Here is a 26604-nt window from a genome sequence, read left to right on the forward strand (position 1 = left end):
CCAGGAGAGGAGATCAGTGGGGCTGGCCGTGGGGGGGGGGGAGAGAGAAAGGAGAAAGGAGTTCCCTGCCCGCTTAGGCTTAGAGAGGGTGCAGCAGGCCTTTTAGGGGAAGGGTGGAGTACTGGCAGGAGGGCTGCCAGGGGGGGAGGAACCGAGTTCCCGCCAGGACTCCCCCCTGCCCTGAAAAGGCCTGCTGCTCCCTCTCCAAGCCTCATTGGGGCTTTTCGGGGCAGAGGGGGGGCCAGGCAGGAACTCCCAGTCCCAAAAAGGTCTACCGAGGCTTGGAGAGGCCGCGACAGGCCTCTTTGGGGCAGTGGTGGGGGCTGGCGGGGGGGCTGCCTGGGGAAGGGGAGCGAGAAACAGGGATTTACAGTTGCAATGGGCTTTAAATCTATCTAGTATGCAGAATAAAATGTTGTTGGTCTTAAAGGTGCCCCTGTACACAAACTTTGTTCTGCTGCTTCAGACCTACGTGGGCATCATGCTGAATATGTTGTTTCCTTGTTAGAGATGTAACATTTCGAGGGATTTTGAAAGTATATATTGTCAGTAACAACCATGGACCTTCATTGTGTGGTTAAAAGTACATATTTTAAACAGTTTTTTTCATTTCAAAAGGTGTCCTGCTAAGCGGAGCTTCTTCCTGAAATGTTTACTATTAGGATTATGCATAACCTCACTTTCCTGATATTTTCTGGCCCCTGCAGCAGCCATGTTGTTGGTTGCTCCACTTTCTGTAGTAATGGTTTTGTAGCTGCCCTCACCACCCTGCATTCACATGCTCAAAAAGGCTGGGGGCTCCAGCTGTTGGTACTCTGCGTTTCTTGTCGTTTTTCAGCTTCTGCAGAAACTTTCAAAACTACCTTTTTAATTTATTTAAAACAGGCAACCTGGATAAACATGTGGAGCTTGAAAATCTGGTGGCACGATTCCTGGGCGTTGAAGCAGCCATGGCATTTGGTATGGGCTTCGCTACGAATTCTATGAATATCCCAGCACTAGTTGGAAAGGTGAGAAAACCTCTTGTGGTCAGTGGTATGGCTTTCTCCAAACTCGTGGACACTCTTGGTGGTGGGGGGGGGGGAGGATCTAACATATTTACTTAGCACTGCTGATCATTTGGTTAAATGAGCTGGGGGTTGTACACTGTTCTCCAGAGCTGATTCTGCACTTACTTTGATTTTTCCGTTGTGGATCCTGCTGAATTTAGATTGATTTGAACTGTATTCAATAGAGGTCTTCCTCTATTCCCCCCGCCCAATTGAAACACAAAGTGTTCTGCACTTGACTGGGGAAGCTCAGAGCAGGGGGGGAGCCAAGTGCAGCAGGAGACTCTTTCTTTTCTTGAACGTGGGTGGGTGGAAGAGGATTGGAGACATCATTTTACAGTTATCCCGTGACCACCCCTCCCTTACCTGCTGTAGGACAATTCAAGCAAAATTCAACATCTCCCTTCAGCATCCTTCCAATGGATTATGCCCCCAAAAAACCTGTGCTATGATCAATGCGTTTTTCTGTCATCACGGCAACAGATTAACACAGCTGGTTGAATTTGCTCTTTCAGTTAGTATCCCAGTACATTCCTAAATGTTCTAGCACAGTGGTCCTCAACCCCCGGTCCGGAGACCGGTACTGGTTCGTGGATCAGTTGGTACCGGGCCGCAGCTCCTCCTCGTCCTCCTCCCCGGCTGCTGCCTCGGGGGCTGCCCTGCCACTCTGCCGCTGGCTCACCTTTGGTGCTCTCCAGCAGCCACCATGGCTGGGGCTCTCCCTCGGTGTGGCACTGCGCAGCTGCTGCTGGCAGCGCCCCCCAGCGGGTAGCAGGAAGTCAGGGGCGCTGGCGGGAAAGCAAGTGAGGCCAGGGGCTCAGGTGGCGGCGGCGCCATCCCTTGACAAAAGACTATCCCCTCCCCCCAGGCCTCAGTAAAATTGACAAGCGTTGGCCGGTCCCCGGTGATAAAAAGGTTGGGGACCACTGTTCTAGCAGGCACCAAGATGTGATTGGAACCCATACCCTTGCTACTGTATGTAATAACCAAGCCACTGCTTGTCCTCATCCATAGCAAGTTCTCACCCATGGCAAGTTCTCACCCATAGCAAGTTCTCTGTCCTGCAAAGTGCAGGAGGTTGGACTAGATGACCCAGGAGGTCCCTCCCAACTCTATGATTCTAGGAGTAACATGCAGTGTAATGGCAAAGCAGTTTTCATTTTGCCTTCTTCAGTTTATATATACTGTGTAGCATCCCAATAGAATTATTTATTTAGTTTATAATATTTCTATGCCAACCTTACGGCTCAGGGAGGTTTACACAGGAACTTTCAACGTATAATAAAATGTGATAGCAGCCTGAATTGAATATATAACAATAGGCATGAGCACCCAAATGACATCAGGGCCCTGCCAGAGCTAAAACAATTCCTCAGGGCCTGCAAAAGGGAGCTCTTCCACTAGGCTTTTGGCCAAGACAAATGAACAAGCTTCCAAGCAGAGCCCAGGGGCCCCTCCCACCTTTCACTGCACACAGAAAAAAACAGGCACAGTGCAGAAGAGCTGAGTTGACAATTGTTGAGTGTTAAATGTTAAATTATGAACTGTGTTATCCAATAACACTTCCTATTGTTAAAGATGCTATTATATATCTGTTTATTGTATTGCATTGTAATCTGAAAGCTCCTAATGCAAGCCACCCTGAGCCAAAAGGGAGGGCAGTATATAAATATAATATAAATAAATAATAACTATTCAGCTGGGGGAAAATGAAGCAGAGAAAATTGGGGAAGGAATAAATCACAGGATTCTAAAGGGGGTTGGATAGAAATATTTGGTTACTTTAAATGAAATTAAATATCCAGGGCCTGATGAATTACATCTAGGAGTATTGAAAAAATTGGCCAAGGATATCTCAGAAGCTTTAGCAATTATCTGGAAAAAGGCAAATGTGGTACCTGTTTTTTAAAAAGGGGGGGAAAGATTTCGCCCAACACCTACTACCTAGTCAGTTCAACATGGGTAACAAGAAAGATTTTGGAACAGATCCTTAAACAAACAGCGTGTCAGCACTTGGAGAATAACGTGGTACTTAATAAAAGTCAACATGGATTTCTCATGGATAAGACTAATCTTATTTCTTTTTTTGATAGAGTTACTGGTTTAGTAGATGCAGGAAATGCAGTGGATATAGTATATCTTGATTTTAGTGAGGCCTTTGATAAGTTCCCCCCCAAATATCCTCGTGAAGAAGTTAGTAAAAACAGGGTCGCAGTTAAATGGATTTGTAATGGGCTAGCTGATAGAATGAAAAGGGTGCTCATCAGTGGTTCATCTTAATTTTGGGGGGAGGTGACCTACGGTGTACCGCAGGGTTCTTTGCTGGGGCTAATATTATGTAACATTTTCATTAATTATTTGGATGAGACAGTGGAGGGTACACTGATCAGAATTGCCGATGACACTAAATTGGTAGGGTGGCTAACACTCCAAAGGAAAGGACTACTATTTAAGGAGATCTGGATAGATTGGAAAATTAGGCCATAGCCAACAAAATGAATTTTAGTGGGGAGAAATGTAAAGCATTATATTTGGGTAATAATAATGTTATGCATAAATATAAGATGGAGGAAATCTGGCAAATGTAATAGGGACTTAGGAGTTCTGTTGGACAACGTTGAGCCTACAGTTAAGAAGGCTAATGTGACATTAGGCTGCATTGCTAGGAGCATAGAATCTAGTGCAAGGGACGTTATAATATACTCTATTCCGCATTGGTTAGACCTCATTTGGAATATTGTGTCAAAGAAGTTTGTCTAGGATAGCTGAGAGGCTGGGATCCATGCCTCACAAGTAGACATTGAGAGAGTTGGGTGTATGTACCTTGGATGAGGGCAAGACTTGATAGGAAAGCCATGTTCTGCTAACATAATAGAAAGTGTTTCCTGATTCATAGATGGAATATGCTGTCTTGGAGGGCGGTGGAGTCTCCGTTGGAATTTTTAGAAGGAAATTGGATGAGCACCTGTCAGGAGTGTGTGCTTTTTTAAGTCCTGGAGAAGGTAGACGTCTGGACTGGATGACCCTTTGTGGTCTCTTCCAGCTCTGTATGATTCTGTTATTCTGAAGTGGATTAGCATTCTTCTTCTCATTCATTATCCTTGCTCCCACAGGGGTGTCTTATTTTAAGTGATGAGTTAAACCACAGTTCTCTCGTTCTTGGTGCAAGGCTTTCGGGTGCTACAATCAGAGTCTTCAAACACAACAGTGAGTATTAATTGCTGGACATGTCGAACCAGCAAGAATTGCAGCGAAATGTAATTTAACTCATGGGCACATTTAATACATGGCTTTCTTTTACTTATGTTGGAATATATCAGGAGATAACATCTATAAGTTTAAAACATGTACTAGTGGGGAAGATGCTTTTCCATGCTGAATGCTATTGCGGAGGGAGGGGGCTGTCCATGAACTAGTCATGTTGATGTGTGATTGTCCTTGTGTGCAGTCCACAGTGCTTTGGCTGAGGCTTCATTGACTGCTGCATTAGCTAGAGTTTTGGAGGGACTGAATAATGCATTATTATTATCCATGCATTTCATATGGCTATACTCCTGTTACTTCATACTGTTAAATGTCTTTACTAAATCCATTTCATTTGCAAATAGCAGTTACAATTCAGTGCCCCATTATAGCTAGTAGGCCTGCTGAGACCTCCTGATGGCTTTCTTGACCCACATCGTGCCAACTACAGATTTCCATGTAAATTAATAGACCTAACAGTTCCTCTAATATGGATTCTCATGGATTTGAATACTATGATTTATGGTAAAGGTAAAGGTATCCCCTGTGCAAGCACCGAGTCATGTCTGACCCTTGGGGTGACGCCCTCCAGCGTTTTCATGGCAGACTCAATACGGGGTGGTTTGCCAGTGCCTTCCCCAGTCATTACCGTTTACCCCCCAGCAAGCTGGGTACTCATTTTAGCAACCTCAGAAGGATGGAAGGCTGAGTCAACCTTGAGCCGGCTGCTGGGATTGAACTCCCAGCCTCATGGTCAGAGCTTCAGACAGCATGCCGACTGCCTTACCAACCTGCGCCACAAGAGGCTCTTTATGATTTATGGTACATACTCCTAAATGGCTGACGTTTCCCAGTAACTTGGTTAACCAAACAGAAACTGAAGGAAGGCCTTCACCAAATGGTTTTCAATGGGCTCCTGTGCTGGTCCTGGAATTCCTTTTCCTGGCACAATTCAGAACAGGAAGCCTGCATGTGAGTTTGGATCATTGGTGCAGTGGTTAGAAGCGCCGACTTCTAATTTGGTGAGCCGCATTTGATTCCCTGCTCCTCTTCCACATGCAGTCAACTGGATGACCTTGGGCTAGTCACAGGACTGATACCGTTGTTCTGACCGAGCAGTAAACTAAGGGCTCTCTCAGCCTTACTTCCCTCACAAAGTGTCTGTTGTGGAGAGAGGAAAAGGAAGGCAATATGGAAGCCGCTTTAACCCTCCTTCAGGTAGAGAAAAGTGGCTTATAAGAACCATCTCTTCTTCTCCTTCTTCCGTTTTGACCGAGCAGTAATATCAGGGCTCTCTCAGCCTCCCCTCCCTCACGGGTCGTCTGTTGTGGGGAGAGGAAAGGGAAGGAGATTGTAAGCCACTTGGAGACTCCTTTGGGTAGAGAAAAGCGGCATATAAGAACCAACTCTTCTTCCTCTTCTGTTCAGACTGAGCAATAATATCGGAGCTCTCTCAGTCTCACTTCCCTCACAGGATGTCTGTTGTGGGGAGAGGTAGGGAGGTGATTGGAAGCTGCTTTGAGACTACTCCACATAGAGAAAAGTGGCATATAAAAACCAACTCTTCTTCAGTTCTGACCAAGCAGTAGTGATAGTGATACATTTATTTGTATATAGCCATAGGCCTTTACAAAATATAAAATACAGATTTATAAACAGTAAAATAGAATAAAAGAACTGTATAAAAATATAAAATTTAAGACCAACGAACTGAAGCAGCATACATAAGTACAAAGAGCAAGAGTATTAAGAGCTTGCCTTAACAGTGTTGGCCCTTATTTTCCTTGCAGCCAAAGCAAAAGGAGCGGTTTTATATGATACTTTATCAACCTGATCAGATAAAAGAGATTGTCTTTTCAGCAACAGACAGCAGGTTTAAGCCCCTTAAAATCTCGTTGAGGAACTTGGCCCTGGGTTGAGTGTAAAGTAGGCAGTCAAATATGTAATGGGGTAAATCCTCCAGAACTTGTGCACCACAGATACAAAAATGCTGTTTTTTGTCGTACGGTTAAAATGGCCAGCTAAAACCTCTGTGGGCATCGTTTCAAATCGAAGTTATGTGAAAGCTGCTCTGAGTTTGTGGTTAGTAATCTTAATTAGGTGAGAGGATCTACAGTGGTCATATTTAAACCGCTTGAACCATGTTGCTGAGTTGATTTTCAAAATTTGCATTCTGTCTAGCTGGGCATCACTTTTGAAAATCCAGTCTCTAAGGTGAGAGTTATTAGCTGATGGGTTTAGGAGGTCATCGGGGATGGAGTAGCGTGCACCAAGGCTATTAATAAGGCTATGTCGTGCTGGGTCCTTTGATAACATTATATTAAAGGACTGATGACTAAATTTGTTTGAGTTGGCTAACCTAAGGTTTTTCCACAATTTTAGAATTGCAAAATGTACTCAAGCACTAAGAGAGGGCAGGCCCATGTCTGCCCTCATCAAAACAGCCGGAGTTCCCCTAGGTAGGGCTAGAATTTGCCTTAAGAATTTATTTTGAACAGATTCTAGCCTAGGTTGTTTTCCTTCCATCCCCAGACCTCAACTCCATACAATAGATGGGGGATAACCTTACACTTGTATAATTTGAGGGCTGGATCAATGAGGAAGCCTCCTTTTGTATAGTAAAACTTCAGAATAGTGCCCACTAAGCATGTTGCAGAGGCTTTAATGGTGTCCAGATGAAGTTTCCAATTCAGGCTCTCACTAAATGTGATATTTAAATTAATTGCACTGGCTAACAGAATTTCCAGATATGCTCCAAGATAATTTTTTGGCCCTTTTTTAAAAGACCATTACTTTTGTCTTATCATAGTTTATTTTAAGACCTTTGTTGCCAGTGGTGTTCGGGATCACATTTAAGGTCTTGGTTGTAATCTTTAAGTCCATTTGCAGTCTGGGTCCAGCATACCTGAGAGAGTGCCTATCTCCTTATGCCCGTAGCAGGGCATTACACTCACTGTTTGGACCAAGGGGTCCAATCCCAGGGGCTCCCAAAGAAGGTATCCCTATCCACTCCATTGGATATAATGGACAGTTAGATTCTTTGGTTTTAACTTGATTCTCCATAGACTTCTATGGGGAATGGTCTTTGGGAGCCCCTAGGATGGGACCCCCTGTTGCAATTTTCCTGAAACTTTCAGGGTACTCAGGGAAGACCCTCCCTGAGCTCCCTTGTAAGTTTCAAGAAGACTAGACCAGGGGGTCCTGCTCCCAAAGAGGGTGACACCATTTCCCATAGACTTTAATGGTGAGGAACAGGTCAGCAGGTTAACCAGGAAATTGGCAATTAACCTGCTGAAATTATTTTTCCCACTATTAAAGTCTATGGGAAATGGTGTCACCCCCTCTTTGGGAGCCCCTAGGATGGGACCCCTTGGTCCAATCTTCTTGAAACTTGCAGGGGAGCTCAGGGAGGGTCTTCCCCGAGTCCCCTGAAAGTTTCAGGAAAATTGCAACAGGGGGTCCTGCTCCCAAAGAGGGTCTGCCAACATTCCCTCTTCGGGAGCCCCTAGGATGGGACCCGTTGGTCCCATGAATTGGCTAAAAATAATCTTATCTTTAAATATGCATACAAACTGATTCTTATCACATCCCTTCTTTCAGAGAATTTGCTGCGGCATATTTGGTGCTACCCTCTTTACCCACACAACTGGATGGCCCCTTCCAACTCTATGGTTCTGTGGTTCTTTGGGTAGACTGAGAAGATGGTGGGCTGCCAAAGAGCTTCAAGGATCCAATCTAGCATCATTACTTACAGATGACTATGCCCAGTTGATAGACTAAATGTTGGATATTTCTAGAGCAAAAAGGTTCTAGCTTACTTCTGTTCTCAGGTCAAATTCCAGATTGAACATGCAGTTCTAATGGTGATTTTTCTACAGAAACTTGGTTTTGTTTTCATAACCATAATGCACTTGGTTTCAGCTCCAGAAAGAAAAGATTCCGAAACAACTCTTTTAATTTTTTTTCTTTTAAAATATCTAGATACTAAAAGTTTAGAAAAGTTGCTGAGGGAAGCAGTAATACATGGACAGCCTCGAAGCCGGAGAGCATGGAAAAAAATCCTTATTCTTGTTGAGGGCATTTACAGGTATGGGCAGCGATTTCATGAAAGCAGACTCTCGTGTCCTTTGGGATTTTTTTTTGGGGGGGGGGGATGGTCCTAGCCCATTAGCCAGTGATACTATTAGTACAGTATGTATTTGGCTGAAATCCTAGAAAAAGCAGGAAGAAAATAAAAATATCAGGACAGAGCTCATCATATTTCCTTTCTCTTTGGAATGGACCCATATGACCTGTTGTGTCAATTGGCAACTCTCCAGAACCATCAGTTATGAAAAGCTGTGGGAATGACAGCTCAGTTCTTGCACCCTTCCCATCTTTGATTAAGAGTAAGGAGTGATAGAAATTAAAGGTGATGTTTTCACTGGAGAAATCTTATAGCTTGATAGATGCCAGCCTCCTGGTGGGACCTGGAGATGCTGGAATTACAGTTGATCTCCAGAATACGGAGATCAGTTCCTCTGGAGAAAAGGGATGTTTGGGAGGGTGGACTCTGTGGCATTGCACCCCACAGAGGTCCCTGTCCTCCCCAGGCTCCATCCCCAAATCTCCAGGAGTTTCCCAACTTGGAGCTGGCAGCCCTGTTTTATGTTACTCTGGAAACTGCCTGTAAGAACTCTGCTCCTCCTGACTTGCAAAAGAAGCAAGTTGAGATTAAGATGTGAAATAAAAGAAGGCCAGTAGTGTACATAACCGAAATATATATATTGTTATGCAGCCAAAAATCCTCTGTGCATTTTGCCAGCAGGCTTCCTTGGGGAATCTGTTGGTTGTTCTGCATAACCACCCAAAGTACACGAGTCTTGTTGAAGGAAAAACTGTAAGATCAGCAGATCCCCTGGAAGAATTATGTAGTTATTTCTCAGTAAGTGGTGCAGCCCTCTCATTGCCTACAGGATTAAGACGTGCACAATAAAATGCAGAGAGACCAAGAATTAGGGTTGCCAATTCTGGGTTGTCACCTGGAGATAAGTTGTAAGTCCAGGAGATCTCCAGACCCCCACCTGTAGCTTGGCAACCCCATCAAGAATAGTGGGCTTTAGGTTGAAATTACTCCTGGATGGCCCTGAGCCACATGCAGGGAGCAGGGTGCTTTTTGTGCCAAATGGCAATAAACAAGGCATTGAGGGGGAGGGGATCCTTGCATTTCACTCACTGTGGCCCAAGCAGCATGTTCTGGTTCTCTGCAGCCAAAGGACAGCTGCAGAGAGTGGCTTTTAGAAAGTTAAGGAGACCCTGAGCAGGTTGGGAATGTCACTGCAGGGGGATGAAGGGCATGGTCCCCAAAAGGGTGCAGGGAGAAAGGGTCATCGGTTTCAAAAATTGTTCTGTTGCTTCAGATCAACACAGCTGTTCACCTAAACCTGGCCACACTTACAGCTGAACCTAACAAATGAGCCGTTCGCATTCACCTCCTGTTTTGGTTTGGTTGGTTTCCCCTAGCATGGAAGGTTCCATTGTACGCTTGCCAGAGATAGTGGCCTTGAAGAGAAAATACAAAGCCTACCTCTACTTGGATGAAGCCCATAGCATCGGGGCTGTTGGTCCGACAGGCCGAGGGGTTGTGGAGTACTTTGGAATGGACCCTGATGACATCGATGTTCTGATGGGGACATTCACCAAGAGCTTTGGAGCATCTGGAGGGTACATCGCTGGCCGAAAGGTAACCACAATCTTACAAATTCACAAGTGGAGTAAAAACTCAGGGCCATGATAGCCTTTGGCACTTAGTCAGGAACCTTAGAGGTTGAGCTGCAGCAGAATAAGCTAAATATTAAAATTCAAATATTTATTACATCCATGTGCACATTTAAAAAATTTAAAAACATCAATGTTAATCTCACACTATTGCACATATCCAGAACATATTGACACATGGATAAATGACCTGATACAAAAAACAAAACAAGTATTTCAGCCCCTCTTGCGGTCTTCCTGTGGTCTAATATTTAAATACACTCATTTTATTTAGTAAGGTGGACTCTAAGGTGGTAAAACAAATACAGAGAAAGAGGCTCCCACACTTATAAAATGTGTCCAAATATATCTCTCTTGGAGCCCCTGGCACTTAAACATTTGGTTATGGTTGGCTGTAGACATTCAGAATCCAGTTTCCTCTTCTGCCTGGTTCTTAGAAAATCTTGCTAGGGCCCAGGAACTTCGTCCTTCACAACCATTTTTATGAGTCTCTTTCCAAGGAGCAGAGCCCCTCCTTGGGAATCCATCTGCTGGTGCTTGGTGTGAAGGGCTTTGTATGGCTCCAACACACTTCTACTTGGATAGCCTCCCATAGAACATAGAATCATAGAGTTGGAAGGGGCCATACAGGCCATCTAGTCCAACCCCCTGCTCAACGCAGGAGCAGCCCTAAGCATCCTAAAGCAGCCTAAAACATGCTGCACAGCACAGATGAAAACATTCCACTTTGGGCCCCCTTTCTCCTTTCCCAGTGGGCTTCAAGCCATTCATGTATTACTGATTTTAAGTACCATCATAACCATTCAGCTTGGATTTTGCTGGTCATAAGCAATGCTTCTACTACCTTCTGATTTTCAGCAAACTCTGGCATGCTAAATCAGGATTTAATTATACCGGATTGCATGCCAGTTGCTCACAGGACCAGATTTGTTTGCTGATAACTAGCTCCCAAACATTTTGTGGATGCCATTTTAAAAAGTTCTTGAGAAGCCTGTCTGCTGGGGGGCATAAACAGTACCTTCCAAAATCTGCAGGTCTACAGAGGAAATTTCCCTTTATTCACATATGAAACAGGTACCACTGTATGTAACTTACTTGCCATTCATGCCAAAGGACTAGACTAGGAGTGGGCAAACTGTGGACCTCCAGATGTCCATGGACTACAATTCTCATGGGAATTGTAGTCCATGGACATCTGGAGGGCCACAGATTGCCCACCCCTGGATTAGATAAAGTATTAGGGGAGGGGGGTTACATTGGATGCCAAGTGCACTTGGCAGCAGACTATTTGCTCATGAAACTGCCATGAATACCTTTGTTCCAGATTTGAATTATTTATGTCTATAGGAACACACTATTTTGTCTGCATAAAAACATAATAGGGGGTTCCTATCCATAAACAGATTTTCACCAGTGCAATAGGACAATTAGTGGGCTGACTGAATTTATGAAGCCGGCAAATAGCCTCGTTTTGGCAGTTCTGCCTTTCTGTGGGTCTGCAGTAACGTTCAGCTTCTTTGCATCCAATAGGTTCTTACATACCGCATTCTTCTTTGATAGAAAAGGGAGATCGGGGATGAGGAATGATACTGCACTGAACTTTTTGTTCTCTGGTTTAAGGAACTGGTGGACTACATACGGACACACTCCCATAGTGCCACATATGCCGCAGCGATATGTCCACCTGTAGCAGAGCAAATCATCAGGGCAATGAAATCTGTCATGGGACTAGACGGCAACACAGAAGGTAGGACTTTTTATTATTATTATTATTATTATTATTATTATTATTATTATTATTATTATTATTATTATTATTATTATTATTATTATTTAGATTTATTTCCCACCACTCCCCATAGGCTCATGGCAGGTCACAATAGTCTTATCCCCATTAAAATACCCATTAAAAGACTTTGAAAACAATCCCAACATGGCGGACTCAGGCCCTTATTTGCCCTGGGGCCCTGAGCGCTGCTGGGGCATATGTCAGGCCTGGGTCATAGGGAAGGGAAGAGTTGGGGCATCTCCTTCCCACCCACAGCTGTGACTATGACATCTTGGAAGGGACAAAAGTGCCCCAGAAAGCTCCACCGTCCAGGGAATTATTTTTTAACTTTTAAGTATAGGGTATTGAATTGTAACTCAATACCCGGTTCTTAAAAATCAAAATCAGCCACTGCAGTGCGACGGGACCTCCCCGTCGCAGCTGCCTTGTGTGGGGCAGACCAGGTGCAGTGGCAAAAATGCTCCCTCGTCTAGACCTGGGATGAGGTGGGCAACCTGCCCTGGCCCAAACCCCCGTCAGCAGCACAGCAGCACCAGTGCAGAATAGGTCTCTGGGGAAAACCATAGAGGAGAGCAAATTCCTACAGCATAATGACATCACTTCCCAGTACAAACAAAATGTGACATTATGTGTCACTCCATAATTGGAGCAAGAGAAAGAGGGACAAACATTTATTGGATATAATACATTAGTTGTATATTAATTATATATATATATATATATATATATATATATAATATTAAATATATATATTTAGATATATAACTCTGTTAGAAATGAATTCCTCTACCACTACTAAATGGCATAAAGCTGAAGATGCACAAGCAGGTAATGACAAGAGGTTCATGTACATTTATTTTTGTCATCCATTCTGATATGAAATGATAAATAAGCTAGCTTGTCTGCTCAGTGCAGCCAGTTTCTCTCCTAATTACAGGTCCCATCTGATGTGATTTTTATCAGTGCAGGTCCCATGAACTCAAACGCAGCCCTTTGGGTGCTCACCAGTGGAAAAACTGGTTGACTCCGAACCTTTGTACTGAACACGAGGAACTGCGGAGATATATTACCATAAAATCATGGCTAACAATATTTGGCACCACCATGAAACGGCTAGGTCCCACAGCATCCTGGCTTCTGGAATATGTTAAGCCCTGGTTCCCTACCTTAGCGATCCCCAACCTGTGGGCTGCGGACCACATGTGGTCCTTCGACTAATTGGAGGTGGGCCCCGAAGGACGCCTTCTCTCCCCCCCGGCCCTTTACTTCATCCCCCCCAGCCCTTTACAACACACTTCATTGTTGTGGCGTGTCTGTATCTTATTTTGAAGGGATGTTTAAACATTACCATAGTGATCAGAGAGCGCTAGGGCAGTGGTTGAGAGTACAGGAGTAAACTACCCCCCCCCACCGGGCCTCAGTAAAAGGCGTTGAGTGGTCCCCGGTGAGTGGTCCCCAGCGTTGAGTGGTCCCCGGTGATAAAAAGTTTGGGGACCACTGCCCTAGCTGATGTTTGTAATCAACTAATGGTGTAAATTTCAAGGATTCTTTCCCACCAGCCACTAAAGAGGATTCTACACACAGTATTTCCACCACTCCTTTCACCATGGCTAATTTGAGAGCTTTCTGGAATCTATAACCTGAAGCATCACCATTTGTCTTTTGTTTGAGCAAATACAGTTCTCATATCTCTGTGGAAATATTGCTTTTACATGTTATTCTGTAACTTGTTTAGCTATTAGTACCTGCTGTTGACTGATCAGAGATATGTGAGAGTGTGATTTGATACTGGACATGAGTGTTCAGCTAACTCTTTAGTGTGCTGTTATGTAAGCATTTCTGCTGTGCATTCAGATCAGATATCAGATTGAGGGACAGGGTTTACTCATTAACCCAAATGGGTTATTGTACCACGAATGCGCTCCCTACTTGATTGCTGAGCACTGCAAATAATCACAGCTGCTCAAGAGAGTACCTGCAGATTGATAATCACAGGCTGAGTTTGGACGTAACAAACACCTAAAGATGGGCACAATCAGGAAACTGAACCAAGCCATGAAATGAACTGACTACTTTGGGCTGGTTTATTTTGCATCTTCACCAACTGCTGAAATGGCTGCTAGCCATTTAAACTGTTTGCTTAGTTTGATGCAAAGGAACTGGGCCAAATTCATGATGTATTTTGTCTTGTGAACCAGTTTGTGCCCAAACCAAAGTTTAATTCAAATTTTAATTCAATCAGTTGGTCATTCAGGTGTAGAACCCTCCTCGAATTATGTCTACAGTACAAGGATTCGAAACAGACATCTGAAACTAGCTTATTAATCACAGTTCCTCTTACCTCTGGTTCAGAGTTGCATGCCAATGCAGAACCGTGGTTTGTAGCCTACTGCTCCTTCACGCCTTCCTCTGCTACAGAGCTGTCTGGAAAACTGGCCTCAAGTAAACAACCGCCCACACCTTCCTCTGCCTCTCATGAGCAGTCCTGAACTCCTGCCAGGCACAAGATTGGACAAAAGTTACAGAAGAGGAAGAACAACCAGTCAATGGTAGCAGAATTGGTGTCTCTGTGAGGTTTTTCTGTCAGGTGCCATAACCTAACAAAAACCCAAGTATTTGTTGCTGGGGATCTACATGAGGATTTTGTATCACATGTACAGAGGAGGGCAACCAAGATGATGAGTGGGTCAGAACACCTTCCCTTTGAGGAAAAACTGAAGGGTCTAGGACTTTTCAGTTGAGAAAAGAGACAACTGGGAGAAGTACACGGTAGAAGTTTATTGAATTATAGACGTGTTGAAGAGAACAGACAAATAGTTTTTCTTCCATCTCCCAAAATACTAGAACTCAAGGGCAATCAATCAAGCTGATGGGTAGTAGGTTCAGGACAGATAAAAGGAAGTATTACTAGATACGGAGAGTGATTAAAATGTCGATATTGCTGCCAGCAGATGTAGTGATAGCCCCTCTTGGCCATTCAGCTGAACTGATTGGCCACTGTGTGAGATGGGATGCTGGACTAGATGGGCTTTTTAACAGTTGGTCTCTTAGTCTGATCCAGAAGACCCCTTCTTGTGTTCTTGACATCAGTGGAAGGCCTAAGCCGCCATGCCCTGTTGTTGGCCCTCTACAGCAGCAGTTCTCAACCTGGGGGTTGCGACCCCTAGGGAGGTTGACCGACTCTTTTCCCAGGGGTCGCCAAGCCTGCCGCCGCCGCCATGGTGGCGACCCAAAGGAGGTCACAGCATTAGGAAGGTTGAGAACCACTGCTCTACAGGAACAGTTTGACTGCTCTGTGAAACAGGATACTGGACTTGATGGACCATTGGTCCAATCCAGCAGGGCTCTTATGCACAACAGGAGTTTTTGCACCTCGCAACAGCTCTTCTATGTTTTCAATTACAGCACACAAGGAGAAGCAACTATAGCCCCTCCCCACTCCCTTTCTGCATCCTCAAACTGCCCTACGGTAAAAATCGTATTATTTACACGGCTGCATGAAAGTTTCACAACCCATATTGGATCAACCGGTGCCTGTCACTATTCGTTTATTCATTCACTTCATCATGTTCCCCCCCCCTTTATTACCAAGGCAACATAAGACATCCCATAAACGATGCTGTGGGAGTAGGCTTGCAGAACTGGAAAACAATGTAAACAAACCAATACCTGTCTAAGTTGTGACGTGCCGTAATGCAGAATGTGGATTACAAAGGTCCTGGTGAAACGACTGGCAATGAAGTTGTGTAAAAGAAATTCCATTCATACCAACCATCTACAGTAAATACTCAGATGCAAGAAGAGAGTTTTTTTCCCCAGGTCTGCCATCAAAAGGCAGGGGAAAGGGGCCAACGCACATACATTTTTGCCCAATAAATGTTTGTGTATGTTTTTAGAGGGGAGTGATCTTACACACAAAGCAGCTTCAGGCTTGTGGCTGCCTCCTCTCAGCCCAGAATGATAGAGTTGGAAGGGGCCAAACAGTTCCATCTAGCTCAGTGCAGGATTAGCCTAAAGCATCCCAGACAAGTGTTCATCCAGGCCAGTTTGAGTCCAGTGGCATCTTTAAGACCAACAAACATTAATTCTGGATATAAGCTTTTATGTGCATGCATACTTCTTCAGATGCATGTACACAACTGCATCTACCCAGAATAAAACTTTGTTGGTCTTAAAGGTGCCACTGGACGCCAACTTTGTTCTGTTCCTTGAGCCCAACCACTTTATGGAAGTGTTCATCCAGCCACTCTTGGCCAGCCTTTCTCTAAGTTTCCCCCACTGATACTATTCTGGTAGTAGTAGCATTTTTCCCCACTGAGGACTGGATGATGTGAGGGTGAAATTGAGAGATGAGGGGAAGGGCTATGGTTCAGGGGAAGAGCCTTTGCTTTGCATGTTGACCATCCCAGATTCAATCCCTGGCATCTCCAGTTAAAAGACCCAGGCAACAAGTACCGTATATACTCGTATATAAGCCAAGTTTTTCAGCATAGTTATTAGCACTAAAAAGCCCTCCTCGGCTTATATGCAGGTACAGTATATAAGACTACTTTTTCCCCTTGAAAAACATGCCTCCAAGTGGGGGGGTCGTCTTATACGCCGGGTGCACTTCAGTTGGGATAGACATAGCTGCCCATAGTGGCCCATAGTACTGTATTTTGAGTGGAAATGTTGGGGGGTCGTCTTATATGCCCAGTCGTCTTATACGCCGGCAAATACGGTAATTGAAACAATAGCCTGCTCCCAGCCAGCCAATCATAGCATTGCCTTTGCAAGCTGAACTTTTTGCAAGTGAGATAGTTGCTCCCAGCCAACCATTGCCTTCTGCAAAGATCTTGAAAGCTGAGCTTCCTCAGACTGCTTGTAGGACATCAATGGTTTGAGGGATTTTGATATCCCCCCCCCTTCTTTTCCTATTCTTTTGGTTTCTGTGGGTGGGGTGGGTTTCGGGGTGCTTTGGGATTTACTGTTTCTTTCTTCAAGTGTTTTTTTCTTCTTTTATCTGAGGGGCAGCATTGTTTGCTTTTTCTTCTTGGGGTTGTGTTTCTTTTAAAAGTTGATTTTTACAATTCTTTCTTTCAGTTTTCAGTTTTAGAGGTCTTTATTTCAGTGTTTTGTTCTGGGGGGGGCACTGTAGCCCCCAGTTTGGTAGCTGTTGTTGTAGTAAGTTGCCAACTTCGGGTACTGTTGTTCTGCTCTGGTTGGCTGGCCTGGAGCGGGGGGGGGGGCACTGTTTGGTGCTACTGCCAGAGCTGTTCTTGCAGAGCAGTTCTGTCAGTGCTCTCTCAGGGTGTCTGACATCAAGAGAGGAAGGGAAGGCAATTGTAGCCACTTTGAGACTCCTTTGGTTAGATGGTGAAAAGCGAAGTACAAAAGCCAGGAGTTATTCATCCTCTTGACGTTTCTGTATTTGTTGGGGGGGAGGCTGGATGGGAGAGGCTGTGATGATAGATTAAGTGCTTAGGCCACCCTGTAAATTTACCAGTAGCTGCTGCATTTCCCACCCTCGGCTTATATGCGAGTCGATAAGTTTGCCCAGATTTTGTGGTAAAATTAGGTGCCTCGGCTTATTTGCGGGTGGGCTTATATGGTAATATAAAAGAGCCTCTGCCTGGGATGTAGAGAGCAGGTGCCAGTCTGGGTAGGCCGTGATGGCCTGATTCAGTATATCTCTGCTTCATGCCCAACAAAATTTGTGTCCAATGGCACCCTTAAGGCCAACAAAGATATATTCCAGGCATGAGCTTTTGTGTGCATGCACACTTCCTCAGACAATATAGCTTCTTGTGTGTTCATGCATGTTTCCTTCAGAGGGCCTTTTTGATGAGTCAGAGGTCCAGTCACCTTCCTCCTTTCTTTTTCCAAATGCTCCAATCATGGTTATTGTTGTTAGGTGCAAAGTCGTGTCCAACCCATTGCGACCCCATGGACGATGATCCTCCAGGCCTTCCTGTCCTCTACCATTCCCCGGAGTCCATTTATGTTTGCACCGCCTGCTTCAGGGACTCCATCCAGCCACCTCATTCTCTGTCGTCCCCTTCTTCTTTTGCCCTCCATCGCTCCCAGCATTAGGCTCTTCTCCAGGGAGTCCTTCCTTCTCATGAGGTGGCCAAATTATTTGAGTTTCATCTTCAGGATCTGGCCTTCTAAGCAGCAGTTAGGGCTGATCTCTAGGACTGACCGGTTCATTCGCCTTGCACCAGAGTTCAAAAGCCTCTATTCCTTGATGCTCGGCCTTCCTTATGGTCCAGCTTTCACAGCCATACATTGCAACTGGGAATACCATAGCCTTGACTAAACTCAAGGCCCATTTGCTAAGGCCCATTTGACTTCACATTCCAGGATGTCTGGCTCCAGGTCAGTAACTACCCCATCGTGGTTATCAGGGATGTTAAGCTTGCTCTTGTATAGTTCCTCTGTATAATTTCCCCACCTTTTAAAAATCTTTTCTGCTTCTGTGAGGTCCCTACCATTTTGATCGTTTATCATAGCCATCTTTGCATAAAACGTTCTCCTTATATCTCCAATTTTCTTGAAAAGATCTCTGGTCCTCCCCATTCTATTGTTTTCTTCTATTTGTTTGCACTGTTCATTTAAGAAGGCATTCTTATCTCTTCTAGCTTTTCTCTGTAATTCAGCGTTCAGTTGGGTGTATCTTTCTCTTTCTCCCTTGCCTTTCACTTCCCTTCTCTCCTCAGCTATTTGTAAAGCTTCCTCAGACAGCCATTTTGATTTCTTGCATTTCTTTTTCTTTGGGATGGTTTTATTTGCTACCTCTTGTACAATGTTGCAAACCTCTGTCCATTGATCTTCAGGCACTCTGTCTATCAGATCTAATTCCTTAAATCTATTTGTCACCTCTACTGTATATTCGTCAGGGATATGATTTAGTTCATACCTGACTGGCCTAGTGCTTTTCCCTACTTTCTTCAGTTTAAGCTTAAATTTTGTAACAAGAAGCTGATAATCTGAACCACAATCAGCTCCTGATCTTGTTTTTACTGATGGTATAGAACTTCTCCAACTTTGGCTGCAGAGCACATAGTCAATCTGATTTCTGTGTTGACCGTCTGGTGATGGCCATGTGTAGAGTTGTCTCTTGGGTTGTTGGAAAAGAGTGTTTACTATGACCATTGTATTCTCTTGACAAAATTCTACCAGCCTGTGCCCTGCTTCATTTTGTACTCCAAGGCCAAACTTGCCTGTTATCCCGGTTATCTTTTGGCTTCTTACTTTAGCATTCCAATCCCCCATGATGATAAGCACGTCATTTTTTGGTGTTGCTTCTAGAAGGTTGCCTCCTGTCTCTGGGATTCTCTGAATGTGGAGGTTCCCCACAGTCACCATGCCTAGTAGACAGTCACCATGCCTCCATAATCTGTCTAATCCTCTTATTCCAGTGGCCATCACTATATCCTCTGGCAGTAAATCCTACATTTTGTTCACTCTCTGTGTAAATTCGAGTCCATCTGTCCTTATATTTTGGATCTGAAATCACTCCACTCTCCAAAATATAAAGAGACACATCACCTACCACAAATTTTGTTATTCTTTAAGGTGCTAATGAACTCTTTTTCTTCTGTGTAAAGTACTATTTTCTTTTGTCTGGCCTAAACTTGCCCATCAGTATCATCCAGAAACAGTGGTTGGGGCATAGACCTGGATTACTGTGATGCTGAATGGTTTGCCATGGATTCGAACTGAGATCATTCTGTCATTTTGGGGATTGTATCCCAAGACTGCTTTTCCTACTCTTTTATTGATTATGAAGGCTACTCCATTTCTTCTGAGAGATTCTTGCCCACAGTAGTGTACCTGATGGTTATCTGAATTAAATTCACCCATTCCTGTCCATTTTAGTTCACTGATTCCTAAAATGTCGATGTTCAGTCTTGTCATCTCTTGTTTGACCACGTCCAGCTTGCCTTGATTCATGGATCTGACTTCTAGGTTCCTATGGAATAAAAATCTTTACAGCATCGGACTGTCTTTTCGCCACCAGTTACTTCCACAACTCAGCGTCCTTTCGGCTTTGGCCCAGTTGCTTCATTCATTCTGGAGCTACTCGTACTAGCCGTCTGCTTATCCCCAGTAGCATATTGGACACCTTCCGACCTGAGGGGCTCATCTTCCGGCGTCATCTCGTTTTGCCTTTTGGAACTGTCCATAGAGTTTTCATGGCAAAAATACTGGAGTGGTTTGCCATTTCCTTCTCCTGTGGATCACCTTTTGTCAGAGCTCTCTGCTATGATCTGTCAGTCTTGGGGGGCCCTGCACGGCATAGCTCATAGCTTCACTGGGCTACAAGACCCCTTCGCCACGACAAGGCAGCAATCCATGAAGGGGGCTCCAATCATAGTCTTTCTGTTTACTCTGGACAGTATTTTGGGAAGTCACAGCAAGGAGAGAGCAGCTGAAATCCCCTCCCCTTTCCATCATTGTGACTAACCCACCCCAGCTATTTCAGCAGTTTTTGGTTGCGCAGGCTAGGATAGTCTGCGCACTTGGCTGGATGGGAGCATACCACCTCTATCAGCTGTCAGTGCTTCATCTTGAGTCTGATCTCCTCTACTTCTAAACACATACTTCGAGAGACCCCAGAACTGGTGTCATCTTCTCACCAGTCACTTGTCACTAGAATGGGGTCTTGTTCTATATTGTCGGTCATATGCCAGAAGTGGTACTATCTTCTGGCTGGTCATTTTTCAAGTGAATTTCATTAAAAGTTCTAGACTGATTCTGGTGGGAGCTGTGTTGGTCTGAAGCATTAGTTCAAAATTTGAGTCCATATTCGGGGGGGGGGGTAAGCTTTCATGTACATGTACATGTTGTCAGATAGATGCACACCGATGCTTTGTCTTTAACTTCTCAATAACCTTTGCGAATTATCTCACTATTATATGAGAGTCAATAATAGAATTATCATAGCAGGATGCAGTTGGCATAGCATCATAGAACTGGCATGCAACATTGGACTAAATGTGTAATTGCAGCATTTCTTCTATAACAGACCTAGGGCATTGTATAGATTATTGCACTTGGGGCTTTCCGTGCTGGTTTGGTCGGTGGGATGATTACTTTAATTAATTCTTATCTTGAAACTTCCTAGTCCTTTCCCTGATGGCTGGCAGCTCACTTAGCTCGTCCTTCCAGCCTGTGGTTACTCAAACTGCTTGTTCTGTTCACTTCCGGCAATCCTGGATCCTGCTGATTGCACAGCACTCTTCACTATCTTCTCACTAGATGCTCGTTCTTGGCGATTTAGGAGTGATGGGAGGTACTGGCCAGCAGACAGCAGAGTAAGAGTGGACCTACCTCATTGGCAGGTTTTGGGCAAAAACCAAACCTCCAATAACACCCTCCCAACACCTACTGAACTGGAGAACCTGATAGTTTTGGACAAACACTAGACCAGGGGTAGTCAAACTGCAGCCCTCCAGATGTCCATGGACTACAATTCCCATGAGCCCCTGCCAGCGAATGCTGGCAGGGGCTCCTGGGAATTGTAGTCCATGGACATCTGGAGGGCCGCAGTTTGACTACCCCTGCACTAGACTCTGCCAGGGCCTCCCAGGCTGTTTCAGCCCTCAGGCCCCTTTGGAATTCTGACACAGCATGGCGGGCAGAGCCACAAAATGGCTGGCACAGGAGGTGTAGCCAGCCACAGAATGGCCCCCGCAGCTTCCCTTCGGGCGCCAGTGAAGATTCTTCACTGCACAACCAATTGGAAACTGCTCTTGGCAAAAGCCTCACGTGGCTGTACCTGCTTTCCAAAAACACTTGATAGGCACCAGGAAAGGTGTTGGCAAGCACCATGATATCCATAGGAACCACACTGCCCACCAGCCCGTGTGCCCAGGATCCTCCATGCCAGGAGACAGGCCGAGTCTGGTTTCAGAGATAGTGGAGCAGCTTGTGCTCATCAGCAGGCCCCTGTGGGGGTACCTCAAGCTGCCTGATGAAGCAGATGCTGATGCGATTCGAGGGATAGAAGAAGGGTTGGGTTTTATACCTCGCTTTTCACTACCTGAAGGAATCTCAAAGTGGCCTTCCCCTCCCCACCACAGACACCTGTGAGGTAAATGGAGCTGAGAGAGCTCTGAGAGAACTGTTCTGAAAGAACAGCTCTAACAGGACTGTGACTAGCCCATGGTCACCCAACTGGCTGCTTGCAGAGGAGCGGGGAATCAAACTTGCCAGATTAGAAGCTGCTGCTCTTAGCCACTACATCAAGCTGGCATTCAAGAATGCCCTTGTCTCCATCTGTTGGGGCACGCAAGTGCTCTTTTTCAAAGAAAATATTGTTTTTGGAGCTTAGACGAGAGTATTTCTAAATAGTGTTAAAAACAGTACATTGAAGAGAGTCTCTGCCCTTTTTGTGCCATTTTCTGTGCCTGTCTTCCAGGGGATACTGTAACACCTATCCCCCCACAAAGTCATGCCCTGGCATGGTGCACTCCAACATGAGTAACTTTGCCTTGCCTTCCTGCTGCATGCACACTGGCTGTGGGTCATTCTAAAAAGCAGCCAAAAAAGTCAGTGGCTCACACAACCCAGCAAGTGGGGCTATGTCACACATCAAGGGCTTACCATCAGCCAAATGAACTGTATTGATTTAGGAGATGCAAGTAGATGATATAGGGGCAAGAGAGGGTTGTCATTTAGTTTCTGTCTCCTGTAGAATTGTTTGTGCTGTTTCTAGGAGTGTAGCACCAGAGGAAAGAGGGTTGGTTTAGAAGGAGGACAAATGATAACTTGAAAAACATTTTTGTACGCTGAGAAGTCCTAAATCTGTTTCCTTGATCCACCCCAGTGCGTTCTGCCTCACCAGTGAGAGAGTACAGACTCGGTACTTAATTGAAGATAATTATTCTGGTTTATTCAAATACCGTGGCCTGATGCAAAACAAGAAATCCCTGGAATGGTTTTGTTAAACATTATTGCCTAAGGAGGGCAATGTTGCACTGTCTTTCCCAACATTGTTTCTCTAGACCTGAGAGAAGACTTAGAAGCAGTGTCTGCACGAGGAATCTTCTCCACAACGTCTTTTAGAGTTAGCCCTGATTCAAGTGGGTCGCCGTGTTGGTCTGAAGTATCACAACAAAATTAGAGTCCAATAGCACCTTTAAGACCAACAAAGATTGATTCAAGACATGAGACTCACGCCTTGAATAAATCTTTGTTGGTCTTAAAGGTGCTTTTGGACTCTAATTTTTTGGTAGAGTTAGCACTCTAATTCATGCCATGGAACCTGTCCTAGGAAGTTGCACAGAAGGTTGCAGCGTAAGGAGCAATGATGTGAGGGTGAAATGGATCTAATCTGCACACTTCTCCAGTTGCACGCATGCAAAAGTTGATCGGTTTTCCAGGCGTCACTGATCTCAAATTTTATTCTGCTGCTTCAGAACAACATGACCACCCACCAGATTCTTAGCTCTTCCACAGTATTGGTTTTGTTCTCACACAAAACTTTTTAAGGTGTTTCCATCTATGGCTTGTAACGCCAGTTTGATACCAGATGTTTCTCTCCCTGCCTGATGCCCCCGGAGAGTTGTCATGAGATGATGTCGAAGAGCTGCATCATGTAATTGTGTTCAAGCCCTGAGGTTTTTTCCAGAGAACCTGTCACCATAATATCTGTTAGTGTGTGTTAAAATAGCTCAGCAGTATGTAGACGCTTTTGGGGGGGGGGGGAAGCAGGCAGAGCAGAGGGGAGGGGAGGGGAGGAGGCAGACAGGCCAGTGCGTGGTCTCTGGACTGCAAAGAGTAAGGTCAGGAATGAAAGGGGGGGGGCTTGGGGAGGAAGAACCTCCACCCTTTCAGGCAACTACTTGAAGGAGTCCTTCTTGCCTGCCAGACCTCGACCCATTCCGCACACAGAGGATAATGCACTTTCAGTGTGCTTTGGCAGCTAGATTTTCCTGTGCAGAACAGGAAAATCTTCTTCTAAAGTGCAATTAAAGTGCACTATCCATTGTGTGCATTATCTATTATCTCCTTGTGCTGACCTAAAACAAACAATCATGTATTTTTTAATTTGATCTTGTCCAAAGTTCTTTAGCGGTGTAGAGGTGGGAGTCAGTGGCACAGGCTTTAAAAATACCTGTAAGGTATTCATACTTCCATATTTTTAACCTTATGCCCGTAACCCCAGCAGAGGGTCCCATTTCAAGTTTCAGGAGAGGAGAGGGCAATGACTTTGGGTGAAAGGGGTTCTGTGTTAGATGGCAGTGTATGCTGCTGCCTAATTTTATGAGGAGCCCCTCTGCCCCCTCATCCAGATCATTGATACAAATGTTTAAAAGTACCGGACCCAGGACCAAGCCCAGTGGCATATTTCCCTACCAGGGGTCCCCAAATTTTTTGAACCTTTGTGAACACCTTTTGAATTCTGTTACAGGACGGTGAGTGTAGCCCCCCCCCACACACACACACACACATACACACACAGAGGAAGCCCAGGTGCAGGAGAGAAAGGGGTAATTTGACAAAAACATTGGGAAAGAGGAGTGGAAGAGAGTAAAGCCAATCCAATGATGGCAACATTATTTTGCGTGCCCAGCTGATTGGATCTCTGGTGGCCAGTCAGAAGCCATGCTGGGCAGGTGCTCCACCTGGCCTCATCTCCTTTGTAAGAACACTTGGTGGTCACCAGGGAAGGCTCTGGCAGGCATCATGGGGCACCATGTTGGGGAGCCCTGTTCTGCACCATTAACATCTACCAATGAAGCCCCACTCCTGCTGCCATTTTGGGAGCTCCTGTCCTCTGATGCATTCAGCTGCATTCCCTCGCGCGGTTTGTCTCCTGGCCTTGAGCAATGCGAGTAGGCAAGCTCCTTTTTGCTGAAGAGTTCTGCTTGATCAGATGCACATTCTGTTGGGTAAGATGCTTTGTGGGTTGTTAGAATCACTTTTAGGCTTGAAGTGTATGTATTTGTGTGTGTGTGTGTGTGTTTTATTTTAATTACAAACTGCTTTGTGGGCCATTGTATTTTGCAAGTTTGCAGAGGTTTGTTCCCCTGGGTCTGGATGGAAAGATGGGCAGATCACGCATGAGAGACAGCCGGTGACAGTTTGGAAGGTGAAGCCTGACCCTCTTTTGAGCTTCAAGCTGGCTGAATCAGAGCACCCAGGGATGTCCCTGGTGATAGGCTGCAAGGGGACTGTTCTGTTTCCCTCCACTTAAATTCTGCTTGTAGATAAACCCCAGCTTACTAAGAGACCACAAGAACACCCCAACCCTGAGGCTGAAGGAAATGATATGTCTACAGCACTTTTCACTGTGGGGGCAAGAATAGAGTGTGTTAGACATTTCGGAAACTTTTGATGCAAAATATAAATGGCAATGCATATTGAAAGAACTTGTGACTCTTTGGTGCTTTTCAGACACCTGCTGTCTAGGAAACCTCACACAGTGGCCAACCAGTTCCTCTGAAGGTTCAGCAGTAGGTCATAGAGGCCAAGTAGGTCATAGAGGCCCTGATAAGAACATCAGAAAAGCACTGCTAGGTCAGACTAGTGGTTCATTTAGTCCAATATCCTGTCTGACATAGTGGCCAGCCAGTTCCTCTAGACCACCAACAACAGGGCATAGAGGCCGAGGCCTTCCCCTAAGGTTGCCTCCTGTCTCTGGGATTCTCTGAATGTGGAGGTTCCCCACAGTCACCATGCCTAGTAGACTTATCCTCCATTAATCTGTCTAATCCTCTTATTACAGTGGCCATCACTATATCCTCTGGCAGTGAATCGTACGGTTTGTTCACTCTCTGTGTAAATTCGAGTCCATCTGTCCTTATATTTTGTATCTGAAATCACTCCACTCTCCAAAATGTAAAGAGACACATCCCCTACCACAAATTTTGTTATTCTTTAAGGTGCTAATGTGCTTTTTCTTCTGTGTAAAGTACTATTTCCTTTTGTCTGCCCTAAACCTGCCCATCGGTATCATCCAGCAAAGGGCAGAAAGAAGTTGAAGCCATCAGCACTACAAGAAGGGGGGAGAGGAGGGAAGAATAGCAGCCCAGCTAATTGACTTTTTGTAAGCAAAGTGAGGATTGATCTCATCACTCTGTTACTTGAAGGAACTGGCCCCAAGAAGACTTCTTTGGCAGAGGGAGACCTTCCCCCAGATGAAGAATCTTTATCAACCTTTATTCAGTGTCTTGCCGAATTAATGGAAATGGAATGAGATTCTCTAGCATTTAGGTACTCTTTAAGTGCAAATCTGCTCAGGAGGCATCCCAGTCTCCTCCAGGTTTCCTAGTTTCCATGGACAAATCAGCAGCAGTGGGGTCACAAAAAAACTTAACTGTCTCTCCAGTGGTTCTCAAACAAATACCAGCTGCGACAGAGTAACAAACACACAAACACACATTCAAAGCATCTTAATAAAAAGCTTTCCGATTGTTGCTAAAAGCAAGAGTCTGGGGATATTTCCAAAATAGCCTGAGCCCTCGCGCAGGGCAGTATATAAATATAATTACATACATACATACATACATACATACTAGTTTTGGGTAGAACAGTTTTCTGGGAGAAATTGTGGGGGATGTAACAGGCATCTCTGAATAGCTTAGAGCAACCTTTTTCGGGCCGGGGACCGGGGGGAGAGGGAGGCGCAGGCGACAATGCACCGGCGGGCGCAACCGCTCCGGCGTATTTGTGCCTGCCGGCGCCTGCACCTTCCCCACACACAGCGTGGCGCTCATGGAACAGCAAGTGCCACGCCGTGGGGGGGGGGGGACGGAGGCACGCCTGTGCCCACGT

The 26604-nt window shown here is 45.1% G+C and overlaps 1 protein-coding gene across 2 annotated transcripts in view; it reads left to right on the top strand.

The window, feature by feature from the left end:
* Positions 1–26604, top strand: part of SPTLC3 (serine palmitoyltransferase long chain base subunit 3) — a 116338-nt gene that overhangs the window by 81078 nt on the left and 8656 nt on the right. For both annotated transcript variants that reach the window (XM_077316120.1, XM_077316112.1), the window contains exons 5-9: positions 886–1010; positions 4163–4256; positions 8274–8379; positions 9795–10014; positions 11670–11796. In XM_077316120.1, coding sequence (XP_077172235.1) covers positions 886–1010; positions 4163–4256; positions 8274–8379; positions 9795–10014; positions 11670–11796 — 672 coding nt within the window. The remainder of the gene's footprint in view (positions 1–885; positions 1011–4162; positions 4257–8273; positions 8380–9794; positions 10015–11669; positions 11797–26604) is intronic.

This window comes from Paroedura picta, chromosome 1, assembly GCF_049243985.1.
Source record: "Paroedura picta isolate Pp20150507F chromosome 1, Ppicta_v3.0, whole genome shotgun sequence".
In the NCBI taxonomy this organism is placed as follows: Eukaryota; Metazoa; Chordata; class Lepidosauria; order Squamata; family Gekkonidae; genus Paroedura; species Paroedura picta.